General features: G+C 40.9%; 1 protein-coding gene across 1 annotated transcript in view; it reads left to right on the top strand.

Moving 5' to 3' along the window:
• Positions 1-18,268, top strand: part of SLC13A1 (solute carrier family 13 member 1) — a 64,393-nt gene extending 46,125 nt beyond the window's left edge. The window contains exons 8-16 of the mRNA XM_069764896.1: positions 878-1,032; positions 1,784-1,903; positions 8,917-9,015; positions 9,101-9,202; positions 10,065-10,168; positions 12,936-13,045; positions 14,267-14,428; positions 14,924-15,061; positions 16,730-18,268. Coding sequence (XP_069620997.1) covers positions 878-1,032; positions 1,784-1,903; positions 8,917-9,015; positions 9,101-9,202; positions 10,065-10,168; positions 12,936-13,045; positions 14,267-14,428; positions 14,924-15,061; positions 16,730-16,900 — 1,161 coding nt within the window. The 3' untranslated portion in view covers positions 16,901-18,268. The remainder of the gene's footprint in view (positions 1-877; positions 1,033-1,783; positions 1,904-8,916; positions 9,016-9,100; positions 9,203-10,064; positions 10,169-12,935; positions 13,046-14,266; positions 14,429-14,923; positions 15,062-16,729) is intronic.
• The last annotated feature ends 596 nt before the right edge of the window (positions 18,269-18,864 follow it).

The following is an 18,864-nucleotide window of genomic DNA, read 5'->3' as shown; positions in this document are numbered from 1 at the left end:
TTATGTTCCCTGAATAAAATGGAGAATAATAAAATAATTACATAGAATAAGTAAGGGTCATTAAATGATGTTAACAATATTGAAATATATTGTATTACAGGCAAAACAACTGTCACAAATAAGAGGTCGTAGTGAAAAAAAGGTGTAGTAGTAGTAGATTAGTAAAATAGTAAATACATTGACAAAATGATGCCACTTAGTGCCCATATAATTTCATACAATGACTGAATGGTGCTAAATAGAGTTCAAATAAATATTGCTATTTAGTATCCATATGGCACTACACAACAGCCAGCTAAATGATAGTGCCACAAACAGTACATGACACCATAATGCCAGTCCTCAGAAAAATAGTACCTGCAATACTAAGATATTGCCAAGGTATTCTTATAAATGGTGTCATACACAGTTTGAGCAGTGGTACATGATGCCAAGATAAATAGTGTCATATAGTGCACTTTATATTAGGCAGCACTTAAAAAGAGTACATGCAGTGCCCACAAAAAATAGCGTGCAGTTCTCCAGTAGTCTTATACTGGGCTCATACAGTGTGTCTATCTGCAATCCTTATTTCACTGCCATCTTCCTTAGTAAGTAATGCTGTTATCAGTCCAGAGTGTTGCTATGGCTGTATTTTTGGATGTTAAAAATACTAAACAGGATTCACTATTGTACTGTTCGTATTGTATTTTCTTCCCAAAATCAATGGAGTCTGAAAAATACTCATACTTTTAGCCACTTGTAAATCCATATTTTTTCCAACTTTTGCAATGCTGGCAGAGCCTATTGCCATGTTCCAGCATTGTGAGTAAAAATTAGTAATGCAACAACTATCATTTACCATGGCGTATGTTAACCTCTTTTTGTTTTGTTGCAGATTCAGCCAGCTTCAGAAAAAAGATACAGAAATAAAAAGGACCACATGATGTGCAAAGCCATGTGTTTGTGCATTGCATATTCATCAACAATCGGAGGACTGACCACCATAACTGGAACATCAACTAACTTGATTTTTGCAGAACAGTTTCAAACGTAAGACCTGTTGCATTCATCTAATGGTACGTGCCCACGATCAGGAATAGTAGCGTTTGGAAGCAGCATATTTTCACTGCATTCTACATTACGCACTTGTCTTTGGACCTATGCGTATTTACCGCATCGAATGACAGTCTATTGGGGAATATACACAGAAATTGACATGCTGTGGCTCGGAAACCACAGGTCAGTTTACGCAGCGTGAAAAAAAGCACAGCGGGCATGGTATTTCCATAAATCCCATCAACTGTGCTGGTCATGTAGAACGCAGCGTTTTTGACCCAGCAAAAATACGCTATGTCCAAAACGCTACCATTCCTGATCGTTGGCACACAGCCGTAGCTTTTCATCCAAATACAGCATCTGTTTGCACAAGCCAACCAGAAGTAATAAAGAACAACAGCAGATCACCTACTGGTTTGCAAAACTATCCTGACTTTTGGCATTTACAATCTAGTATCAGCCAGCTACACCAATCTGGGCTGGGCATGAGCGTGGCATGGGCGAGACAGAGGGCAGCTATGCCCGCCCGTCAAATTAATGAAAACCTATACAACCTTAGTGGTGTATCTTACTCCTGAAATGCACTCCAGTCCTTCTAGTACCATTTTGGCACATACTAGTTAAAAGATGCTCCTAACTAATGAAGGGGCGTGCGCCTCTTGAATGAACTAGGAAATCATAATTCAACAAGTCTGCTTATTAAGACTAGGCTCATTGCAGTAAGTATGATGGATTTTTCTTTTAGGCGCTATCCAAAGAGCACAGAGATTAATTTTGGAACATGGTTTCTTCTCTGCATTCCAATCACTATCATTTTGATGATACTATCTTGGATATGGATTCAATGGCTCTTCCTGGGATTCAAGTAAGGAGACCATTTTTATTATGTCGAAAAATATTTAAATGTCACTCAGCCACTTTTATTCCACAGTTCAGGAGAATTCTTAGGCTAACTGGCTTACAACAAAATTGATTATAGCAGGCGGAGGTATTAAATTACTATTAATTAGCTCTACAGGGAGTGCCGACATCCCCACTTTGGTGCTGTGAGATATGCTCAGGTGACTGTGCTAAGGTAATATAACTGTTAGTGTACATTGTAGTAATATTAGAATTCACAGACAAGGTCATTGTAGTTGACCTGTTATGGGCTCTGTAAGGATTTACGTTCAGCAGTAGGCAGCATTCACACAGGCGCTGAATTCTTGTGTCAATACAGTGTGACGGTTATTTCCACAGGTTGCACAGCACCAAAACAAAACCATAAACACAAATCCCTACCCTTGCCCAGGCACTAACTCAACAAAATAGACCCCGGCTATTCATACACAGCTGAGCTAGCCCCAGTTTGGTCAAACAAAATGGCTATTGTCCATAGCAACCACTGACACTTGCAGTTTGGTGCACACAAGTCTGAGCAGTCTCTTCTCAGAGAGAGATTCTGGCTTATCGTTCTCTCTAGTGCCAACACAAATCCAGTCTGGTCAGCTTCCCCAGCTTACTGACTAAGGTGAACATCTAGCCGGTATACGTACAGAGGTAGCCAGGTGCATCTACTCAGAGCCTGTAGTGCTAAGTTTCAACCTTAGCCTACCTGGCTTTGCTACATCTCCTATATTTTTAATTTTATTTATTAACCCCTTCCCGACCTTTGACGCCACGTAGGCGTCATGAAAGTCGGTGCCAATCCGACCCATGACGCCTATGTGGCGTCATGGAAAGATCGCGTCCCTGCAGGCCGGGTGAGAGGGTTAACTCCCATTTCACCCGATCTGCAGGGACAGGGGGAGTGGTAGTTTAGCCCAGGGGGGGTGGCTTCACCCCCTCGTGGCTACGATCGCTCTGATTGGCTGTTGAAAGTGAAACTGCCAATCAGAGCGATTTGTAATATTTCACCTATTATAATGGGTGAAATATTATAATCCAGCCATGGCCGATGCTGCAATATCATCGGCCATGGCTGGAAACATTAATGTGCCTCCACCCCACCCCACCGATCGCCCCTCCAGCCCCCCGATCTGTCCGGTACACTGCTCCGGCTCCCCTCTGTCCTGTGCTCCGCTCCCCCCCGTGCTCTTGTCCGCTCCCCCCGTGCTTCAATCACCCCCCCGTGCTCCGATCACCCCCCCTGCACTCCGATCCACCCCCCTCCGTGCTCCGTTCCACCCCCCCATGCTCCGTTCCACCCCCCCGTGCTCCGTTCTACCCCCCGTGCTCCGTTCCACCCCTCCCGCGCTCCGATTCACCCCCCCATGCTCCGATCCCCCCCCCGTGCTCCCCCCACCCTATCATACTTACCGATCCTGCCGGGGTCCGTCCGTCTTCTCCCCGGGCGCCGCCATCTTCCAAGATGGCGGGCGCATGCGCAGTGCGCCCGCCGAATCTGCCGGCCGGCAGATTCGTTCCAAAGTGCATTTTGATCACTGAGATATAATCTATCTCAGTGATCAAAATAGGTCCCATAGGTAGGGACAATAAAAAAAATAAAGAATTTTTTTTTCCACTAATGTTAGAATAGGGTTAGGGTTAGGGGTAGGGTTAGGGGTAGGGTTAGGGCTAGGGTTAGGGGTAGGGTTAGGGGTAGGGTTAGGGCTAGGGTTAGGGGTAGGGTTAGGGGTAGGGTTAGGGTTAGGGGTAGGGTTAGGGCTAGGGTTAGGGGTAGGGTTAGGGGTAGGGTTAGGGCTAGGGTTAGGGGTAGGGTTAGGGGTAGGGCTAGGGGTAGGGTTAGGGGTAGGGTTAGGGTTTCGGTATGTGCACACGTATTCTGGTCCTCTGCGGATTTTTCCGCTGCGGATTTGATAAATCCGCAGTGCTAAACCGCTGCGGATTTATGGCGGATTTACCGCGTTTTTTCTGCGCATTTCACTGCGGTTTTACAACTGCGATTTTCTATTTGAGCAGTTGTAAAACCGCTGCGGAATCCGCACAAAGAAGTGACATGCTGCGGAATGTAAACCGCTGCATTTCCGTGCAGTTTTTCCGCAGCGTGTGTACAGCGATTTTTGTTTCCCATAGGTTTACATTGAACTGTAAACTCATGGGAAACTGCTGCGGATCCGCAGCGTTTTCCGCAGCGTGTGCACATACCTTTAGAATTAGGCCATGTGCACACGGTGCGGATTTGGCTGCGCATCCGCAGCGGATTGGCCGCTGCGGATTCGCAGCAGTGTTCCATCAGGTTTACAGTACCATGTAAACATATGGAAACCAAATCCGCTGTGTCCATGGTGCGGAAAATACCGCGCGGGAACGCTGCGTTGTATTTTCCGCAGCATGTCAATTCTTTGTGCGGATTCCGCAGCGTTTTACACCTGTTCCTCAATAGGAATCCGCAGGTGAAATCCGCACAAAAAACACTGGAAATCCGCGGAAAATCCGCAGGTAAAACGCAGTGCCTTTTACACGCGGATTTTTAAAAATGCTGAAAAATCTCACACGAATCCGCAACGTGGGCACATAGCCTTAGGGTTAGGGTTGGAATTAGGGTTGTGGTTAGGGGTGTGTTGTGGTTAGGGTTGTGGTTAGGGTTATGGCTACAGTTGGGATTAGGGTTAGGGGTGTGTTGGGGTTAGGGCTGTGATTAGGGTTATGGCTACAGTTGGGATTAGGGTTAGGGATGTGTTGGGGTTAGGGTTAGGGGTAGGGCTGTGATTAGGGTTATGGCTACAGTTGGAATTAGGGTTGTGGTTAGGGTTAGGGATGTGTTGGGGTTAGGGTTTTGGTTAGGGGTGTGTTGGGGTTAGGGTTGTGATTAGGGTTATGGCTACAGTTGGGATTAGGGTTAGGGGTGTGTTGGGGTTAGTGTTGGAGGTAGAATTGAGGGGTTACCACTGTTTAGGCACATCAGGGGTCTCCAAACGCAACATGGCGCCACCATTGATTCCAGCCAATCTCATATTCAAAAAGTCAAATGGTGCTCCCTCAATTCCGAGCCCTGACGTGTGCCCAAACAGTGGTTTACCCCCACATATGGGGTACCAGCATACTCAGGATAAACTGCGCAACAATTACTGGGGTCCAATTTCTCCTGTTACCCTTGTGAAAATAAAAAAATGCTTGCTAAAACATCATTTTTGAGGAAAGAAAAATGATTTATTATTTTCACGGCTCTACGTTGTAAACGTCTGTGAAGCACTTGGGGGTTCAAAGTGCTCACCACATATCTAGATAAGTTCCTTGGGGGGTCTAGTTTCTAAAATGGGGTCACTTGTGGGGGGTTTCTACTGTTTAGGCACACCAGGGGCTCTGCAAACGCAACGTGACGCCCGCAGACCATTCCATCAAAGTCTGCATTTCAAAAGTCACTACTTCCCTTCTGAGCCCCGACGTGTGCCCAAACAGTGGTTTACCTCCACACATGGGGTATCAGCGTACTCAGGAGAAACTGAACAACAACTTTTCGGGTCCAATTTCTCCTGTAACCCTTGGGAAAATAAAAAATTCTGGGCTAAATAATTATTTTTGAGGACAGAAAACGTATTTATTATTTTCACGGCTCTGCATTATATACTTCTATGAAGCACTTGGGGGTTCAAAGTGCTCACCACACATCTAGATAAGTTCCTTTCGGGGTCTAGTTTCCAAAATGGGGTCACTTGTGGGGGGTTTCTACTGTTCAGCCACATCAGGGGCTCTGCAAACGCAACGTGACGCCCGCAGAGCATTCCATCAAAGTCTGCATTTCAAAACGTCACTACTTCAATTCCGAGCCCCGGCATGTGCCCAAACAGTAGTTTACCCCCACATATGGGGTATCACCGTACTCAGGAGAAACTGGACAACAAATATTGGGGTCAAATTTCTCCTGTTACTCTTGGGAAAATTAAAAAATTCTGGGCTAAATAATTATTTTTGAGGAAAGAAAACGTATTTATTATTTTCACGGCTCTGCATTATAAACTTCTGTGAAGCACTTGGGGGTTGAAAGTGCTCACCACACATCTAGATAAGTTCCTTTCGGGGTCTAGTTTCCAAAATGGGGTCACTTGTGGGGGGTTTCTACTGTTAAGCCACATCAGGGGCTCTGTAAACGCAACGTGACGCCCACAGAGCATTCCATCAAAGTCTGCATTTCAAAACGTCACTACTTCACTTCCGAGCCTCGGCATGTGCCCAAACAGTGGTTTACCCCCACATATGGGGTATCAGCGTACTCAGGAGAAACTGGACAACAACTTTTGGGGTCAAATTTCTCCTGATACCCTTGGGAAAATAAAAAATTGCAGGCTAAAAGATCATTTTTGAGAAAATAATTTTTTTTTTTTATTTTCATGGCTCTGCGTTATAAACTTCTGTGAAGCACTTGGGGGTTCAAAGTCCTCACCACACATCTAGATTAGTTCCTTTGGTGGACTAGTTTCCAAAATGGGGTCATTTCTGGGGGATCTCCAATGTTTAGGCACACAGGGGCTCTCCAAACGTGACATGGTGTCCGCTAATGATTGGAGCTAATTTTCCATTTAAAAAGCCAAATGGCATGCCTTCCCTTCCGAGCCCTGCCGTGCGCCCAAACAGTGGTTTACCCCCACATATGGGGTATCAGCGTACTCAGGACAAACTGGACAACAACATTTGGGGTCCAATTTCTCCTATTACCCTTGGCAAAATTGGAAATTCCAGGCTAAAAAATCATTTTTGAGGATAGAAAAATTATTTTTTATTTTCATGGCTCTGCGTTATAAACTTCTGTGAAGCACCTGGGGGTTTAAAGTGCTCAACATGCATCTAGATAAGTTCCTTGGGGGGTCTAGTTTCCAAAATGGGGTCACTTGTGGGGGAGCTCCAATGTTTAGGCACACAGGGGCTCTCCAAACGCGACATGGTGTCCGCTAACAATTGGAGCTAATTTTCCATTCAAAAAGTCAAATGGCGCGCCTTCCCTTCCGAGCCCTGCCGAGTGCCCAAACAGTGGTTTACCCCCACATATGAGGTATCGGTGTACTCAGGAGAAATTGCCTAACAAATTTTATGATCCATTTTATCCTATTGCCCATGTGATAATGAAAAAATTGAGGCGAAAAGAATTTTTTTGTGAAAAAAAAGTACTTTTTCATTTTTACAGATCAATTTGTGAAGCACCTGAGGGTTTAAAGTGCTCACTAGGCATCTAAATAAGTTCCTTGGGGGGTCTAGTTTCCAAAATGGGGTCACTTGTGGGGGAGCTCCAATGTTTAGGCACACAGGGGCTCTCCAAACACGACATGGTGTCCGCTAACGATGGAGATAATTTTTCATTCAAAAAGTCAAATGGCGCTCCTTCCCTTCCGAGCCTTACCATGTGCCCAAACAGTGGTTTACCCCCACATATGAGGTATCAGTGTACTCAGGAGAAATTGCCAAACAAATTTTAGGATCCATTTTATCCTGTTGCCCATGTGAAAATGAAAAAATTGAGGCTAAAAGAATTTTTTTGTGAAAAAAAGTACTTTTTCATTTTTATGGATCAATTTGTGAAGCACCTGGGGGTTCAAAGTGCTCACTATGCATCTATATAAGTTCCCTGGGGCGTCTAGTTTCCAAAATGGGGTCACTTGTGGGGGAGCTCCAATTTTTAGGCACACGGGGGCTCTCCAAACGTGACATGGTGTCCGCTAAAGAGTGGAGCCAATTTTTGATTCAAAAAGTCAAATGGCGCTCCTTCCCTTCCAAGCCCTGCCGTGCGCCCAAACAGTGGTTTACCCCCACATATGAGGTATCAGCATACTCAGGACAAATTGGTCAACAACTTACGTGGTTCAGTTTCTCCTTTTACCATTGGGAAAATAAAAAAATTGTTGCTAAAAAATAATTTTTGTGACTAAAAAGTTAAATGTTCATTTTTTCCTTCCATGTTGCTTCTGCTGCTGTGAAGCACCTGAAGGGTTAATAAACTTCTGGAATGTGGTTTTGAGTACCTTGAGGGGTGCAGTTTTTAGAATGGTGTCACTTTTGGGTATTTTCAGCCATATAGACCCCTCAAACTGACTTCAAATGTGAGGTGTTCCCTAAAAAAATGGTTTTGTAAATTTCGTTGTAAAAATGAGGAAATCGCTGGTCAAATTTTAACCCTTATAACTTCCTAGCAAAAAAAAATTTTGTTTCCAAAATTGTGCTGATGTAAAAATTTCCGTTTTTATCACAAATAAACGCATAATTTATTGACCTAAATTTACCACTAACATGAAGCCCAATATGTCACGAAAAAACAATCTCAGAACCGCTAGGATCCGTTGAAGCGTTCCTGAGTTATTACCTCATAAAGGGACACTGGTCAGAATTGCAAAAAACGGCAAGGTCTTTAAGGTCAAAATAGGCTGGGTCATGAAGGGGTTAATATGTAGATTTTTTTATAATACCTAGTGTATGTGAAGAATTATGCAAAAAAACAGCTGAAGGCACTGGTCAAGGAAATTAGTTTCAGATATTCTTTTGAAGCAAAACTGTTGTTTTGTATACTTGCACTTAAAATAAAACAGATATTGCAAAGTCCTAGCAATGTATCAAGTCACAAACCCTTTTATTAAATACCTGGTGTAAAAACAGTGTAACTTGGGATTTACATTGCCAGTACAGAAGATATTAATGGTAAAATGCATAGTAGATGTTTTCTGCACCACAGGCAGCATGAATATACTGTTAGGTTGCCTTTAATCATCAAATTCTCAAAAAAATGACTGTTTTCTTTCTTTATTTCTTTTACAAAACATGAGAAAAAGACAGTTAAGACAAGGTGTAACAAATAGTGCATGTGCATGTTAGAAGTTCTATAACAGGTATGGTTAGGTATTGAGTGAGTACATTTCCGACTTAGTTTAATTTCAATGATCTTTTAGAAGATAACAGACAAGTTAGTACACTACTTGAAAAAAAAAATATCTATATCTTTTTGTTTTATTTAAGCTTTAAGGAACTGTTTAAATGTGGCAAGACTAAAACCGAAAGAGAAATTGCTTCTGCTAAAGTCATCGTGGATGAATACAAAAGACTTGGCCCACTGAGGTAAGACAAAAAAAATTACTATTTGTTCAAATATAAAGTCTATAAAAACGAAGAGTTCAAATTACATGACGTTATTCTTTTATAGCTATCAAGAAATTATGACCTTCATCCTTTTCCTTCTGATGGCTCTGCTATGGTTTACCAGAGACCCTGGATTTATACCCGGATGGTCTGAACTATTTCCTCAGTAAGTATGACCTTCTTCCACGAAGTAGCTTATTTCCTTATGTTAAATATACAGTATATCACATGTCATGCTACAGAAGACAGTTGACATTTGTCCACTTAAAACATGAGGTATACTCTGTCACCTCCACAAAATTAAGATAAAAGGAAAATAGCAAATATCTAATGCAGATGAGGCAAATCATTACATATAGAAGACAAGAGGAGCTGCTGGAAGTTGGAGATTCCCTTTCTATTTTAAAAGACTAGTCCAGTGACTACTTTGTATTTGCCCCTTGTGTCATGAAGAAAGTAACATACTCACTGTTCGCCACCTTCTCCACATTTTCAGGGCTGAAGTTGTGCAACTAATCTAAGTTCCCTGACCCTACTATTATACTTACCAGCCACCATCTTCAGCTGTTCCCGGCGTCATTCCAATCCCTGTCTGCCATTTTTTTTAATTCAACTTCTGAATGACCGGAAGTCAGAGGTAACGGTCCCAAGCTCTCAATGTAAGTCCATGACAGTCTCATTCTGGCTCAGATAGACTTACATTGAGTAGTGACTTCCGTATCGCACAGCAAACACTGGAGAGATCTAACAGGTCACAATCTGCAGAAGGCTGACTGGAGTGGTGCAGATAACAAATGAAGACGGCGGGTGGTAAGTATGAGTCTTGGGGCAGGGAACTTAGGTTACTTGCAACTCTCCAGCTCGGCAATAAAACCCCCCACAGGAATAGAGCTTTAATAAAAGAGACACATTAGAAGTGTTCCTCCTAACGTGATATAAGAGGAGCCCAACTGAAACTTCCCATAACATTTATTGTGCTGTAGATGTATGGAATGTCAAAACCACATCATATCTATCTGTATTTCTAGGTACAAGGGCTTTGCTACTGATTCAACAGCGGCTTTGCTTTTGGGCATTCTTTTCTTTATCATCCCTGCATATCCCTGGAAAAGAAAGACTGCTGGAAAAATCAGTTGAGTATTCTCTGCACAATTCACTGCGTTGAATCCTGGGGTAGCGCTGAGCAATTACACACAACAGGTCTCTTTATATACTTTAAAATATGTTAATTTGCAGCAATTAGAAAAGTAAATAAAGGAAAATGACATTTATAGTGCTGATTATCTTTTTGTTAGAAACCATGCACCGCTATGATATTGCGGTGTTTCTAGTTATAAGGCATCTATAGGGCTTGTTGTTGGGATTTTAGATTTTAAAATACATTGGGCTTAAAATTACAGCCGCAAATACTTTGCAATATACTTTATATATTTTCTGTTTAATCTAAGACCTCGTGTCAATGGGGCTGCATGGACAGCATGTTTAGGTTTATACACAATTATGTATACAGTGGACAATCCACATATTAAAGGGGTTGTCCACTATTTGTACAGTCCCTTCTCAATCTTAGTGTTTGCCCCTGTTAAAATAAAAACAACTACACCCACCTTTGGCTCCATCGCTGATCCAGCGGTGTCGGCACTCACTCTCCGGGAGCTCACATGAGGTTGTTATGTGACTTGAACCCTGCATCTAATCAGCGATGGCTTCAGTGTCCCCAAGTTTGGACGTATTGAACATCAAGAGGAAGTAAGAACGCAACCGCAGCCCTGACTTCCTATTTATGGTCAATACTGAAGGAGGGAATAGTGAAGCAAACACTGATTGCGTGAAGGGCTCACATGTCATAATAACCTTGTGCAAGCCCTGGGAGAGCGAGTGCCGAGGTAGCTAAAATGGTGTTGGCACTGGAGAGGAGAATGAGTGTCATTATTTTAACAGTGACAAAATCTCAAATTTAGAAGGGGTTGTCCCATTTATGGCCTCATTCAGAGATCTGTTTTTTTTCTTATATGAAAAACTGACCAATTTTCATCAGTGCTTTGTATCACATTTCATTGTGTCAAATTGTACAGTTTTTTTATGTGTTTCATCAGTTTTTCTCATGTGCAAAAAAAACTGCTGAAGACTTCACAACATCTCTTGTGTCAAACAGTGAAAGATGAAAGTATGATGCAACTAGAATTCATCCATATCTTGTCTTGAGTTGTTCATGTATGTATAGATGCATGTATAGATTACTTTGGCAAGTTTGAGCCGTGTCCTGGATCTAAAATGGACATGACAATTTTTTTTGTGGATGCTCGCATATATATAAGGCCACTTAGAGTATAATAAGTATGTGACCTGAGCGTAAAAGAACTAGAAAAGAACATGTACGAAAAACATGGATGTCTGAATGAGGCCACTGTTGTATGCTTCAGGAATTCTTACATAACAAAAAAACTTTTGGTTTATGCCGCAATGATAAGCTAAATGTCAGGGGTCCAACTGTTGTACTAGTCAGATGGACCTGCCAAACATGAAGTAGAAGATATATCAAGTCCATCAAAATGATGGCAGCTATTTGAAGGTGCTCTGGCCAATAGGGATGGGATAATTCCCTTGTTAATTTGTTTTTTGTCCTTTTAGTAATATAGTATGGTTTAACCCTGCTGTTCTGTTCGGTCTGGGGAGACCTATTTTGAACTTTGGTATTTTTTGGGGTGTTCAAGATGCGGTTCTGAAACTTGTGGTTGATTGACTTAAATGAGGATGGGTCGGTCGGCCACGGGTTTCAGAGCCGCATCTTGAATATTTTAAAGAATATTGAAGTTCAAAGTCGGTCATTTTTGACCAACAGAACAGCAGGGTTAATAGATATAAGACCATCTAATTCAACCTGTTCTATGGAATGTTTCAAGGTTGGCTTGAAACTCATGACTGCATTATAAAACAAGCAGTTTTCTGGCATTCAGTGAAGTCACTGCAGATACCGTATTTTTCAGACTATAAGACGCACTTTTTTCCCAATATTTTTTTTGGGGAAAATGGGGATGTGTCTTATAGTCGGAATATACTTACAAGTAGCGTGGTGGCAGCAGGAGTCAGGTAATTCTGCGGTGGTCTGACGCTGGAGGGCAATGATCACACTCCATTCCCAGGCTGGTACGGCAAGTTCAGCGGTGCTCTGTGGTGCGGGGGGCTCCACCGGCATTTTGTGAAAGCCCGAAGTTTCCCTCACATCCATAACTGCGATGCGGTGGCCTCTGGGAAAATGGCCACCGGGGGCGGCACATGCTTAAATAGAGATCTTGCTAACGAGATCTCAGGAGACGAGATCTTGGCACTCGAGATCTCGTTGCCAAGATCTCAATCTGAGGATGCGCCTGCCCTTTTCCAGGAGCCCCACCATGCTCATCCAATACCCCGATGCGGTGGCTTCCGGGAAAATTGAGACGAGATCTTAGTACCCGAGATCTTGTTAAGATTTTGTTGCTGAGATCTCAATATGATCATGTGCCGACCCCGGCGGCCAGTTTTCTGGATGCCACTACATCGCAGTAATGGATGTGCAGGGGGCTCCGGGCTTTCACAAAATGACAGCGGAGCCCCTCGCACTACAGAGCTCCGCCGAACCTGCAATTATGTAGTCCAAATTTCATATATTCAATCTCTGCATACATCTTAGTGCTTACAGAGTGCTGCTGTATTCTTCTTTTTGTATATTATGTAGCCATAGCAGCTGGCATCTGTTCACACTTGCTTTATTCAGTTCGGTGTTGCTGGCCAGTTTGTTTTTTTCTATAAAAAGATAATAAAGACTATTTGCAAAGTTAAAATAACAAACTTAGTGGTGAAGATAAGCCAAAATGATCCAAAAGATATCTGAACTTTTTTTTATTACTTTTTTGTAATAGATTCTTTCGATTATGCGCCACTGATTACATGGAAGGAATTTCAAGCTTGCATGCCATGGGATATTGGAATTCTTGTTGGTGGTGGATTTGCACTGGCTGAAGGATGTGAGGTGAAGAAACAGTGTAATATCTTATTGGAGAAATATGCTTGTTAGGCTTCTTTTACACATACCGTTGTTTTGCAGCCCGTTTTTTGCGGGCTGCAATAATTTCATGGTGCGCCATGTGCCGGATGACCGTGAGGGCTGTATTTACGGCCGTGATAAAAGATCGAGCCTGCTCGGTCTTTTTCCCGACTTACGGACACGGCCCCATTGAAAATCAATGGGCCTGCAAAAACAACGGAAGCTTGTTTTTGTGGTGCACCATGGCTTCCGGTTTTGCAGAATGCTGTAGTATTGGAAACCTGAAAAATGGCGATTCCGCAATCCGTAGACCTTGAAAATTTCGGCAATACAGCCAGCAATAACGGGCCGCAAAAAACCCGGTATGTGTAAAAGAAGCCTTACTGCACTGATACGTTTTAGTCTCATGCTCTGATCATTAACTCTCACAACTGCGTAAGGCTGTGTTCCCACAATGAGAATTTGATGCGTTTTTGAGGTTGCAGATTTTCTTCAGCATTTCTGCACAACAAAGAAGAAGTAGGAGGGCACCGCTCAAATAAATAACTACTGGGATCAACCTCTCTCATGCCAGTAAATAAGGCATTAAGAAAGAATAGAAGAAGCATGTGAATTACGTATACATCAAGCAATATAAAAGAGTGCATATTTGTTGAAATACCAACAAACAAACCTTGGCTTGCTTATTTGTATTTCAATAAATATGTAATATTTTATATTGCTTGGCGTATCCCTCAATTCGCATGCTTCTCTTCTTTGGTTAGGCTGCCACTTTCTGTCCTGTACAGATCACTTTTCAGTAGTTATTTTATTATCACCACAGACAAAATTACAATGATCGAAAATGCCTCCATATATCATTAGATAACGCAGTAGCTTACCATTTACAATAGTTGATCGTCACGGCTTAATTATTCCTCTCCCCATACAATAAGCTATGAAAAGATCAAGGAGTATGTTCTATGTTCTCCCATAGAAGTTAATGAATATCTCATGCTACAGACTCCTAAAGTCCATGAGAGTGTCTAAAACATCTCTAAAAATGCTTTAAACTGTATGAAGATGACCCTTTTTTATGCCTTCATGTAAAGAAAATTGAGACAGATTAGAAAAATGTGTTTCATTATGTTGTTTTAATTAGTAAAAACATATTTCCTACTACATTCGCTTTAAATTGCATGATAGTAACCTGTGCGTCATTTTCAGGTCTCTGGACTGTCCAAGTGGATAGGGAACAAGATGACTCCACTTGGCTCATTCCCCATATGGGCTATTGTGCTCATTGCTTGTGTAATTGTGACGTCAGTGACCGAAGTAGCCAGCAATCCAGCAACAATCACAATATTCCTACCTATATTAGCACCCCTGGTGAGTATAATTAGGGCAGGGTCCCACGACTGTACCTTCTCTCATCCCAGAGAATCGGGCGATTATCCTAATGACATTCTGATCAAACTCTGCACAGAGTGTTAGCATGGTGTGATCTGATTCTCTCTGATGAGAGAACCATAGTAGACTGGTCGGAGAAGATGGAGAACAAGATTTCTCCATCTTGTCCATTTTGTGAGTGCGCGAAAATTGGACGGCACTTGAATGTCATCTGAGTGCAGTGTGATGTTTTCCATGCACCCATAGACTTGAATGGGTGAGCGCCATCCGATTGCAGAGTGAAATTGTAGCATGCTTCTGTCAGCACTGCCCCATTGCATAACATTGGTCCGAGTGCTATCCGATAATTATATCGGATAACACTTGTCCGATGTATACGGCGGAGTGAGCGAGCCCTCCTTAATGTGATTTAAAAAAATGTGAGTAATGACAACAGGCATATTAATGATTGTTCTTTCAATGTTTCTTGCACAGGCTGAAGCAATATCTGTGAATCCCCTCTATATCCTTATTCCCACAACTCTCTGCACCTCTTTCGCATTCCTACTTCCAGTGGCAAACCCACCAAATGCAATTGTCTTTTCTTATGGTCATCTAAAAGTCATAGACATGGTAAGTAGATATTTCACTGTGGTGTTCATGATGTGTAAAAAAAGGAAAACAAAATCCAATAATTGTACTCAACCCCAAAATGTCTAAAACTATTTGGTGCGTCATGCTATGTATGTAGAAGCAATGGTGATGTCGGCAAAAGAAGGTTCAGTGGAAAGGTTTGAAGAAAGTTTATATAGCTTTCGAGTAAAAAATGGCAAATTATTTTTTTCAGCTAGTTCCTATATCTCACAAATCATAAGTAATAACAAAAATCATGTTATTTAATTTACAATTGTACCATTTCACTTTGCAAATCTTACATCTTCAAGAGGAAGGTTGGCATGACTATGAAATGATAGAAAACATTTGTGCAACACATTTATCTTGGGCCAAATTTTGGGACCATAGAAAACATTAGGCGTAAAAAAATACAACAAATACAAACACTTAGGCTCTATTCAGATGTCCATGAGTCATGTACGTGTTTTATCTGTGCTTTTCACGTAAGCATTATAATCCATGGAACTGCTCACACGTCTTGTCTTGCAGACTCAGTTGTCCGCAAGAGTATCACACTGGCATGTCTGTGCTTGATCCGAGCCACAGCTCGAGATTACCCTCAAAAGTCTATGGGTCCATTAAAACCACAAATCTTCCGTGGGTGGCATGCGTGTGCAAACCGTGAGCTGTCCATGGTTAACATTGTAATGTATTGGAGAAAATCCCTAATGAAACATTGATTGTAAAAACGGACAATGACCAAAGACGGTTGAAACTTAGATCCAAAACACTGATAAAAATCAGTTCATGTAATCAAAATCATTAGACACTGTAAGTCTGTAAGGCCATTTTCTCAAGAGTAGTGTTTGCATGCCAGACTTAGGCACATTCTGCTGGAGCTGCCATGTGCTGTAGTTAAAAATGTACCGCAGTTATGGACTGTAGTCAATTTTTGCTGTGATTTACACTTTTGTTACATAGATTATGAATTTGTTGAGCTGTACTAGAACACACTCACTCCCACAAAGCTCCACTCTATTCTCAAAATATTGGTGCATACATTCCAAAAATCTGAACATTTTTGTATAACTAAACTGCCATATTTTTTGGACCATAAGACGCACCTAATTTTTAAAAAAGGAAAATAGAAAAGAATTGAAGCAAAAAATGTGGTCAATTATTTACTAAAATCCTACATCCTGGTGTATATATGTCCCCCCCATCCCCATTCTGCTACGCATGACCCCCTCATCCCTATCCTGGTAGGCATTGCCCCCTCATCCCCATTCTGCTGCGCATGGCCCCCTCATCCCTATCCTGATATGCATGGCCCCTTTATCCGTATCCTGGTATGCAGGACCCCTATCTCCATCCTGGAATGCATGGCCCCATTCAAACAGAATAATACAGAATTGGTGATTCATTCTGAATCATCATAGTCAATGGCCTTACGCCTGTATCCCATTTTTCAGGGGGTTTCGTACGTAAGCCCCAATTGAGTCACCGTCACCGAATATGGGGAAGAACCACAGAATGAAAAGACACTTAGGGAGGAGTTGTCATAAGTTTGCAAATCTTTATAAAGAAAACATTTTTTATTCATTTTATTTTCCAAAATATATTCTCAGCATTTCCTTCAACTTCTTGTGATTTTTACCCATTGTTTTTATTTGTTTTTCATTCTAGGTAAAAGCTGGTCTAGGCATCAATATTTTAGGAGTCCTTGTAGTAATGCTGTGTATATCAACATGGGCGATCCCAATGTTCAAACTTAATATTTATCCATCCTGGGCTCCGATCATTGAGGCTACAAACACTACAGCGCTGGTTGCCACAGCTCTTACGACAGGAATGTGAAATGAAAAGTGACCCAGTTTAAACCGACAAAAGAACTGCGATCTTTACAACATTCTGAAAATACCACACTGGTTAATTTAATAGTCATTGAGGAGAAGCTTATAACCTTGGGAGCCTTATCCTCATTGATAATCTACAAGACCAGATCAGCCATTTTTCTTTGTTGGATGCCTGCTGGTCAACTGGAATTTGTCTATTATGAAGATTTTCTACAAAAATATTATTGAAATCTTGCATTTATTGATAAAAAGGAAATATGTATGTGACCTCTGTAAGTTATGCTCAACTTATAACTTGCCAGACACATTAGGAAAAAATTATTTGCTATGCCTCGTGAAGTATATGCAAGATACTCGTGCCTTCTATTTCTACCTCTTATAACACGTCTTCCTGGTAAATATTTTTTCACCAAGTGGCCTCTGACAAGTAAACCAAAGAGAGAATCAGAAGCTTGGAACTTCTCATCCTCAGTCAACCTCAATGCTAGCAGTAGAAAATAAGTCTTATTTTTGCTCCTGCTAGGTTATTGGACAAAATAGTTAGATATAGAGAACCCCTATATTTTCCTGAATTATAAGGTTTAGGGAACCGAAAACAACATTAACATTCAGTTATTCATCACATAACCCAAACTATGGTTGAGAGGGCTTCACAATGAACTCAGTAGGTTACCTCATAGATATTTTGTTCGTAGACACTCATACAAGTGTAGTTTAAGAACCCCAATAAATAGACTTTTTACTGCCTATAAAATACATAGTGTATAATGTATATATGTACATAGAGGAGGGATTTATTATAATTTAGCATAAACCATGTAAAATAAAGCTAATGTAAATATAAAAGCCATGTTTTTAAAGCACTCAGGGCAAAGTCACTTTAGAATAATAAATTACAAAAATGTATAAAAACATTATTATTAAAAAAAAAAGTAAAACAGCAGATGATATCAGTAAGGTGCTGACGTTTAATGCAAGAAATAATGTTAGTGTACAATTTTTTTTTATTTTTATATAAATCCTACTTTTATAAAGTATAATTATATTTGAATTATTGTCAACAAGATATTTTTAAGTACATACTTTTCATGATAATTATTGAATATTTGTGTGCATATTTAGTAATGTACCACACATGTTATAATACTCTATTCATATACTAGACATTTCTGTATTTTGCATACCGCATACTCCAATATTGCTACATACCTATCATGTGATTATATAGCATGTGCCTTCTCATGTTAAGATGACATACTGTATTTTCTATCACAATCTAAAAATGTAGTAGATGAATGCTAATTTCCATTGGCAGAATAATTGCTAGTAAGTAAATATAAAAGCACAAAAATAAACAGTTTAACAAATCAAAGAACTTGTATTATATTTGTTAGCTTTCTTTTATTGATATGTAGCTTGACAGTATTGTTACTATTAATGTTTATATTCATCGTAACTGAGTTCATTTAGATTATTTTTGTTGTTTGCTGGGCCTTCGATGTAACGGAATTAATCTCACGTCTATATACCACATGAGAAAATGATGGCAACATTTTATACTAAACACATGTAAAATGATGCGTGACTATAAACTGTGATTTCATTTATAAATGTAAATCACTGATGTAATAATTCTGAATCATAAGTTATTCTACACTCTTTTGGCACATCGGGTAAAAGAAGTGTTTTGATTTATATGGATAGTATTGGAATAATGCTTCTCAATTTGGGATGAATAGGCAAAACCCTATACATGATTCTTATCTTAATGTAGCAATACCCTGTAAATACTCGCTAGTGTAGACAAAAGCACATAGACAAGTTGTGTGGTTATGGCGAGGTCCAAAAGAGCCTTTCCCTTTATTTATACGAAGAACCGTTGGAAGAGCATCACATAGATGTGGCCAGTCACTAACGACATTTGAGTTTAACGACATTTAACCACCAACCTGAAATGAGAAAAAT

Source organism: Ranitomeya imitator, chromosome 4 (assembly GCF_032444005.1).
Source record: "Ranitomeya imitator isolate aRanImi1 chromosome 4, aRanImi1.pri, whole genome shotgun sequence".
Lineage (NCBI taxonomy): Eukaryota > Metazoa > Chordata > Amphibia > Anura > Dendrobatidae > Ranitomeya > Ranitomeya imitator.
This window is presented reverse-complemented; position numbering and strand designations above follow the sequence as displayed.